Below are 9134 nucleotides of genomic sequence, written 5' to 3'. Positions count from 1 at the left end.
TTTAATCATGTTTTTATTGCAAAAAATTAAATAATTATTTGTAGACGCAGGATTCGACAAAAAAATCAGGTAAAGTCATTTTTCGTCTTTTTTTGGCTGCAGGAGGCTGTAAAAAAACAATCAGACAATTTGGTGGACCGCGGGAATAAATAGGAAAATTATAGAAAGAATGACCCATTATTATTTTTTTTATTTTATTTTAGTATGTATGAGATCATTCATCACTATTACCTATTGCCCACAACTGTTTGGCAGATTGTAATATCTATCAATAAATAAATCTATCAATCTAAAAAAAAAAATTATTAAACTAATTAAATTATTGTTTTGTGTTATGGATTATTTCTAATTTATGTTAATTTTAGATTATCATTTATAATAACATAACTATACTCCGTTTCAGCGACTACTGGACAGCATTTTATCGTTGCCTTTCGTATTCGTTTACCTAGATGACAAAATAATAATACATAATATAATATAATAAACATGTACATGTACGACATGTCACAATCTCACAAGAGGAGATCAAAAAACACAAAAAAGGCCATCTTTCCTGGCGGACCCACCCCACTAAGACACCCGGGGAGCGACGGTCCTACATGACTTTTGAAATGTTAGCTTAAAACGGGAAGAGGAGACTTTAGATAGCTTAATCGAGTAATGTTTAAAAAGTGCCTGAAATTGAAAAACGGTATGAAATTTATACTAATTTTTCATGTAAATGCGTTTCCATGTTAGATTTGGAATCGTATAAAAATGATATATCTCAGCTTTTGGCAAAATTGAAAGGAATTTTACCTTTTTTGTTAGTTTACGGTTTAATACACTGATTCCCAAAATGAGCGCCACCGCCCCTGGTGGGTGCTGCAACGATTCAGGGGGGTGGTGATGGCGACAGGTGCAATTGGGTGGTGATGAATAACTATAAGTTGTCACGTTCAACAATATTACTATTGACGAAAATATAGCCGAGGATTACTAAATTGGTAGCAGTACACCAGGTTCATCCTTCTCATTAAGTTGATTTCAAATGTTTCAAACTTTTTTGTATTGCAGGCTATGTTGAGGTCAATAAATAGTTTTATAATTTCATAGTTCAATGTTTCTAATTTACACCTTTCTTCACTATATTTAATGAAAAAGGTTAATACTTATATTTTTAGGTACATATCCCTAGGTATTTTCTTTGAAACATCTATATTTCAAAAAGGGCTCCATAGTTCAATGTCGGAGGAAGGCTAGAGATTAATTTAATGAATATTAATAAAAATGATCCAATATCAATTTTATTGAATTCCATCCTTTACTTTCTTTTAAATAAGCTTAGAAGTATGTTTCTTGCCATGCATATATTTAAGAACCGGTCCCTTATGTAAATATTGTTTTTAAACGTCAAATAAAATTTATTAAAAAATAAAGATAATAAATCATTCTCAAAGCTTGAAACATAGGTGATTATGTACCTACAGATCGAAAATTACAAGAAATACTGACTTATATACTTGGCAGACGCTTTTAAAAAACTTATTGAAACTTAGATGAAATCTGTAAAACAAAATTATTAAAGTATTATCATGTCTTTGTCTTGTAGTCTACTATTTCGAGACGAGGAAGTAACTTTCCTTTTTTTTCCACAGAAGAAATATTGAGTCATAGATCAATTTGTACTACTTGCAATATTCCAAAATTATTGGTAAATTCTTACTTGAACTTATTGAAAGGAATAATAAAATCTCAAACCATATATTCCTAAAAGTACGTAGGTTTTATCATGATTTTGTAATAATATATTTTAATAATGCTGACATTATTATATTTTATGAATATTTATTAGGTTATTAAACATTAAGACAAAAATAAACTTATTATATCCATCCCTACTTGTGTTTTACGTTTAATATTACTAGTGCTTAATTTGATGTTGATAATGATTTTTGCGATTAAATATTTTATTTAATGTTCCATTGATCTATTGAGCAGTGCTAATCCGATTTACAGTTAAATTAGATTAACACTGCTCAATAGATTTCAAATGAAAGAATAAAAAATTTATAAGAAATAGCACTATGATAACGAAATTATATTTTTTTTTTGTTTTTGTATTTTGAAGAGGAAATGGAATATGAAACCCAATTTTGTTTTAAGAGAATATGAATCTACTATTGTATGTAAATGGGTGGATCTCTAACCTAATTGTGAAACTACATTGACCATTTATATATATATTAAAAAAAGTATGATAAAACTAAAAAAAAAATGTCTACAGTACAAAATGATTTCCTTGTTTTAATTGTTTTGTATTTTAATCAATGAGAACAATTTTATTTATTTTCCTTATTTTTATTTAGGGGCGATGTATAATTTCAAGATAAGCAATTTGTTATCATTCGTATTTTGCAATTAAAAATAATACTAGTAATGCATATCTAAATTAATACAAAACACATATTTGAATCAATATCAAGTTTTGGAAAAGGGGTCCCAAATTACCAACGTTGCTCATTAGGCTGTAACCTAAGGTCCTGTAGGACCAATGAGTCTGAATGAGGATATCCAAAAATTTTCAGTCTATATAAAAATTAAACTTTAAAAAAACATGGCTGCCGACACTATACAGTACATAGTGATTAATGCAACTTACCTCACAAAAAGTTTTGAAAAACAATGAATCGAATTGGAAAGCCTCCTGTATCAACAGGTTACAAATTGCATAAGGGTAGCATTTTTAGAGCTGTATATCAAGGGATTCAACGTTACCTTCACATCCATTGATTATAATTCATTTTACTTAATTACCAGGTGATATAGAATTTATGAGCGTAGTTAAAACCTAATTTTTTCTTACTTCTTGTTCAATTATTTTTTTTCATTGTTAAATTCAGAGCTTTAAATGCTATTTTAAGTCTTGTATTTCCAAACATTTTCCTGAGAAGAACCCTTTATCCCAAGTTAGGAATGCGGGTAGTTCGCACAAGGTTCTGGCTTGGTGATCCGCGGACTTTTAGGAGTTGGGAACCACTGCCTTAAACCTAGCAAGTCTTGTTGAATATTAATTTTTATTGTGATTTACTGGTAAAAACCTGATCAAATTTGAAAGGCATTCCTGCGGTACTGACCTACTCTTCCTTAGGTACGTGCAATACTCCTGTGATCCAGGTATGAGAGAGAGATCGGAGAGATGTTATTTGGAAGAGAGAAGGCTGTCGATTTTCAATTACCCCCCGGGGCTTGGCCTTATCCCAAGAGTTGGTTATTATAGAGGGCAGACTATAAGATTTACGACAGTTTTGTAGGCCATTAGTTGGGATATTAGCATGAGAGCTGGCTACTGTCTCCCCGTTAGGGTACACCATCAATCTTACATCAATCGCTCCCCTCTCTCAGTCCTTGAGGGGATTTGCATTAATCTGTCTGCGTAAAGATGGGGATTTGTTCACGGGCACTCTGAAAGTAGGTTAGTCCACTCTTAAGTTATGACATATCGAAAATGAAAGTGACGTTTTTACAGTAAATCTCAGCTTTAATAGATCAACATTTCAGTGGTTCAGAAATGGCGCTTCGTATCTGTAAAATAGTAACTCTTATGTACGAAAAAAAAATTCTAAAGATTGATCAAATATTTTAAAAATTATTGATCATAAACAATGTTTTTTATCTTTTCGATTCCATGAGTTACGAGTTATCACCAGAAATAATTATTACTCATCTTGCCGTAGATAGCTTTTTTTATTTTATTTATTCATTATCTGCCAAAATACACATCTGTCAGATAATAATGTAATTGAATGATGAAGGTAGACTATATTTACAATAATTTGGTACCTAAAAAGCTTCCTGAATTTCAATTTTATATTGTTTCTGCAAATATAAAATTCAGAACATCCGGTCATTTTATGCTTGGTAGTTTCTAAATGACCAAGCTTTCAATAAATTTTTTAAAGATAATGTAAACTAGATAAAAAAAATAACAACATGTTGAATATTTAAAATGTTCGACAAGGGAAAGTTTAGACTTTTCTACTTATTTTTTTCTACAAAATGTTTTGTAGCACCGACACTAATTATTAAAAAAATATCCCGTCTTAACATTTCTGTTTTAAGATTAGGCCGTTTCGGACAGCTTATTTCCGTTTTTTTTTTCTTGTTTTTTTTTTAACTTTCCACAGTAAAAATATGTATTCTTACATAGCAGTACCTGGCCTTATTCGGAAAAAACATGACTACCCGTCTAGGTTAAGCAGGAGGCTAAAAAATAGTCTATTTTATTAATTTGTTGGCTTTTTCACTAAAATATCAACTTTCATAGGCTAATATCAAAATTTATTACACCTACAAAGGCAGGATCTTGCCAAATATACTAGTGAAGTACTAAGAATTTAACTAATAACAATATACATTTTACTGCATTAACTCTAAACGCTATTATATATTCACTAGGAGGCAGTGTGTGTTGGCTTTAACGCTTCAACGGGTGACTAAAAAGCCCTGGAGCTATGTAAACAGCAGATGTCCAGGAGTACTAAAGCCATCTGCCCTCCGCCCGCTCGACCACCCTATTAGGGCAACTTGCGTCTTCTCTCTTATACCATCTTCCCTGCCAGATGTCGGCTTTTAAAACCCTCAAGCGCCCCTTAAAATAATTTAAAAAAAAATTATAAATATGCCACAATTGTTTTCGAAAGTTCAAATATACAATTATTTTCTAGTTAAGTTAATGTATAATAAATGAACAAGAAAACTATTCAAACTACGAAATAACAAATATATATATATATATATATATATATATTACCGCTACGACCTATGAAGGGTCAAGAGTGCAGTACATTTGTAAGGAAGTACAGTTACTGGCCAACGGTTGTGCAAGATCCCAACCAGGTCCTTGGAGTTTGTAGCATAGAGCCTGAACACTGAGCTTTTATTTTCATCAAACTTAACTATGACTATTGTATCATGAAAAATGTAAAAATCATCATTAATTTCATAGTAAAAATAAAAACATTTACATGAAGAAAATGAAAATTATAAATATAACATATCTTGGATTATTAATATCTGAGCATAAAACTAATCAAACGATCTGAGCAATTTATACTTTAAAATTTAAAACATATTTATAAATTATCCTTTAAACAATTTTAACGAAATAATGTGACAACGGAATTAATCTAGAAATGAATAGATGAGGAATTGAAATTATATATATATTATTTTTTTTTTTTTTATTGATTTCATTTATTAATTTATTCAAGTCTTCAGGTTGAAGACCACCAGAAAATGTGATATCTTGTAAAATTTAAAAAATTGCATGATAGAAACCGGTACCCATTGTTCCTTCTCCTGATTTTAATTGATTTCGTTCACTAAGGATATTCCTCATCCACCTTCTTCCTAGTCTTCGGTACGTGTAGTCGGAAATGTTCGTGGTACTTTATGTGTGTAGAGGTACTAGTTTATTAGTGTGGTGGTACAGTTAATACGAAATATCTTGTATATATTTTATTTTCTTGCTTAACGTCTACTTCTAAATAAAAAATTTAAAAAAAAAATTAATATTATTTTAATAATTTTAAGGGATCCATCATACTTTTTGAAGCTTTTATTATATTGCACATTTTAAGTAAATAATTCACATTAAACAAAAATATATCATTATAGATTTTAACGCTACAGATTAAAGCTCAGTATGTTCATTATAGTAAAGGTTTAAAGAAGTGTGAAGGATTTAATTTTTCCTTAAAATTATATAAATAAGATAATCATTTCAGCCGTTTAATTATTCATTATATTAGCACAAGTACTGCTACATATTTAATAAGAAAGGTGTGATTCTCTTACTATAAATTACATTTATAAACAAATAGCAATAAAACGGATGATTGTCATAACAGCCATGGAAATATCAAATCATTAATTTATAAATTACATGAAAACATTTATGTATAAATTAAGTTTATCTAAGCGTTTTTCGTGACTCTCTGTTCCCTTTCATGACTTTTTATGTAAGTTATCTATAGTTCCAAAATATTACAAATAGTTAATTGTACATCTATATTAATAACCTTGTTTCTTAATAAAATAATTTTGCAAGACATGAAAATTTGAACTCAGTTTGCCATAAAATGTGTATTTTTGTCGAAAACTCGTATTCGAAACTTTTCAATGTCGCACTTCTATCCCTCTATATAATAAAAAATATTTTTCCAAACTTGATTGGTCTTCTATTTGTAAATTAAATCTAAGTACGAGTTTATCCGAAACTGTGCCAGATTATAGTTTCTCGTCAACAAAAGTTTAATATGTTATCATTAACCTGATATTTATCTCTTACAGTATTTGTTGGAAGTATTGAAAAAAATAACAAATCTTAACGATGTATGTGTTGAATACGCAAACGTTATGATGATAATGATGTTAATTACTTATTAAGATAGTTAATCCATTCAGTGATGGAAGTAATTTATTGCTAAAAATTAACAGGTTTTATATTTAAATAAATTATCCAATTCTTTCTAGAAAAAAAAATTCTTGAGCACAGGAATGAAAAGGATTTTTGGGTAATTTAATTATTTCAAAATAAGCTGTTTTGTGCCTACAAAGAGTTTTGTAATTCATCCTCACCGGAAAATCAAAATACACACAAAATAATAATAATAATAATAAAATAAATAAAAATTTTAATTTATTCACTTTACCTCTTCCGCCAACTCGACCAACTGAGACTATCCCTGGATCCGTCAACCGGTAATGCTGATACTTCCATGTTCAAGGGGATTTTGCTGGAGAATAACCTATATTACATTCCAAGGTTTAGAAAATTGCCAAAATGTTGGTTAATATTAATAGGACTGTAGAGCATCCCATTTCGACGATAACAAACAAAATAAACGTTCATACCAGGCAAATAAGTTCCACACTGCGTTTTTTAAAAATAAATTTTACAAATAGCTACATGTTCATAGACAAACTCAAATTTTTAGTTATTGTAAGTGCATATCAAGTAAGTGCAATGACGAGAAACGAATAAGAATGTAAAACACATACAACAAAAATAATTGTGAAAAAAAATTATTTCAAATTTAAAAAATAAAAATAAGTAGAATAAAAATATATACCAAAAACTTATATACAAAATAGAACTGTAAAAAAACAAAACAATATACCCAACCTGGTTGTTGAGGTAGACTATGTAATAATGTTGTGATTAGTTAATGATAGTAGGATATAAAAATTATGAAGGATAAAAATTATTAATAAATGCTACAATGACAAAAATGTAAATTAAAACATAGAATGGAATTTATTAGTAAAGGAATATGCTTTCCCTTATTGTTTGTGTTTTATAGGTGCAATTTAACTGTGTTAAATTGACTTGGGCGTAATAACCTGCAAATTATTTTTTTTCAATTTGACTGGTAATTATTTATTAAATAAATCAAATTGTATCCTTGTATAGTCTCAACACTTTTTATTACATCAATAGTTCAACGTTTTGGCCATTTCAGTCATCCTCAAGGACAATCTAAATATTTAACAGCTTACTATATACTCAGTTGTAACAGTTATGACAACAACATTATCACAAATAATATAATATACCTCCAAATATAAATTCTCACTTCACATCAAAATTTTAAAATTGTTTTGCAGGCTATTCTGGCCAGGTCATTAATTTTAAGTCAAAACACCCTATGAAAAAGTGAATTATTAGAGAGTCATATTTATTATTAATAAGCTTACCTAAGCTTATGTTTGGTTACCTATTTTTCTAAAAATTCATTAATTTTTAAAACTTATAATTTTCAGTTAATCCACACTATCACTACCATATAAGCAAACTATTTATAACCTTCCACACACTCAGGTCAGCCTTGTTTTTAATTTAATTCAAATTGCGTTTTGGTCTCAATTATTATTCCAATTATTAAACTTCAGATTAACATTAATTGTAAATAGTAACAAAAATTTTTCATTAATTTATTTTACTTAAAATCTCTCATAAACTTGTTGATAGGGTGATTTTGACTTATAATTAATGACCTGGGCAGAATAGCCTGCAAAACAATTTTTTAAATTTTGATGTGAGGTGAAAATTTATATTGAAGGTATGTTATATTATTAGTGATGATGTTGTAGTTATAATTGTTAAAAATGAATATATAATAAGCTGTTAAATATTTAGATTGTCCTTGAGGATGGCCGAAATGGTTGAAACGTTGGACTATTGATGTAATCAAAAGTGCTGAGGCTATACAAGGATACAATTTGATTTATTTAATAAATAATTAATAGCGTTTTGAAACTGTTAATAATAAAATATGTTATTTCATTAGATGGACCGGATTAGTTAAATGAAGAATATTGAGACCAAATATTAACCAAATATTTTAGTTATAAGTAGTAGATCAAAACTACACTCTCGAACTGATACAGTGTAACTAAATTTATATTTAAGTTCTTCATTAAACGTAAAATTAAGTGAAATTAGTCGGGTGAAACGGATTTGCTACATAATCAATAGTGAAATATTAACACCAACTTCAATAACTGTTTGACATGTTTATTTAGTTTTATATGGTTCATTTTATTTAAAAAGTTTTAGTATCTACACCTGTTTAGTTTAATTAGCCCAGAAGCCTAATACTCAGATTGAGGTAAATGATAGATTAAATTGAAATTGGACGTTCACTAGGAGGACAAAGGTGGAAACATTAATTAACAACAAAAGCAGTGATAAATTGGTACCTTATTGATTCAATATATTGGATGCAATTGACTCTCTGTTAAGGTAACATCATCCTGAAGTAAGTCCAATCCACCACACTCCGACTAGTTAATTAACTGGCCGGTTTAATTAATTTACAAGCCTTTAAATTGTTTTCGATAAACATTTACTAACGTTCATATCATATAAAGGAGGATTGATCCCCAATGCAAACAGTACAAAATATACTATTTAGGAGTATAGCAGTTATAAATATGGCTGATATTTTATATCCATATCCATGTATTAACTAATAATGGCATTAAAAAATATGTCTTTAATCAGATAATAAAATATAATTTACAAATATAATACATTTAACAAAAAACTGAATGTTCCTGTAATTCTAAATGAAAAATAAATAAAA

General features: G+C 28.7%; 1 protein-coding gene across 2 annotated transcripts in view; it reads right to left on the bottom strand.

Annotated features, from left to right (window-relative positions):
• Nucleotides 1-9134, bottom strand: part of twz (BTB/POZ domain-containing protein twz) — a 172167-nt gene that overhangs the window by 135381 nt on the left and 27652 nt on the right. Inside the window, exon 2 of one of the 2 annotated variants that reach the window (XM_014424425.2) lies at nucleotides 6699-6794. The exons of the other annotated variant lie outside the window; for it this stretch is intronic. Within the exon in view, the coding sequence (XP_014279911.1) occupies nucleotides 6699-6766 (68 nt within the window). The 5' untranslated portion in view covers nucleotides 6767-6794. The remainder of the gene's footprint in view (nucleotides 1-6698; nucleotides 6795-9134) is intronic. 2 annotated transcript variants of the gene reach the window in all.

This window comes from Halyomorpha halys, unplaced genomic scaffold (genome assembly GCF_000696795.3).
Source record: "Halyomorpha halys isolate HHAL.00 unplaced genomic scaffold, Hhal_1.1 Scaffold469.1, whole genome shotgun sequence".
Classification (NCBI taxonomy): Eukaryota; Metazoa; Arthropoda; class Insecta; order Hemiptera; family Pentatomidae; genus Halyomorpha; species Halyomorpha halys.
Note: the sequence above shows the minus strand (reverse complement) of the source record. Positions and strands in the feature narration are given on the sequence as shown.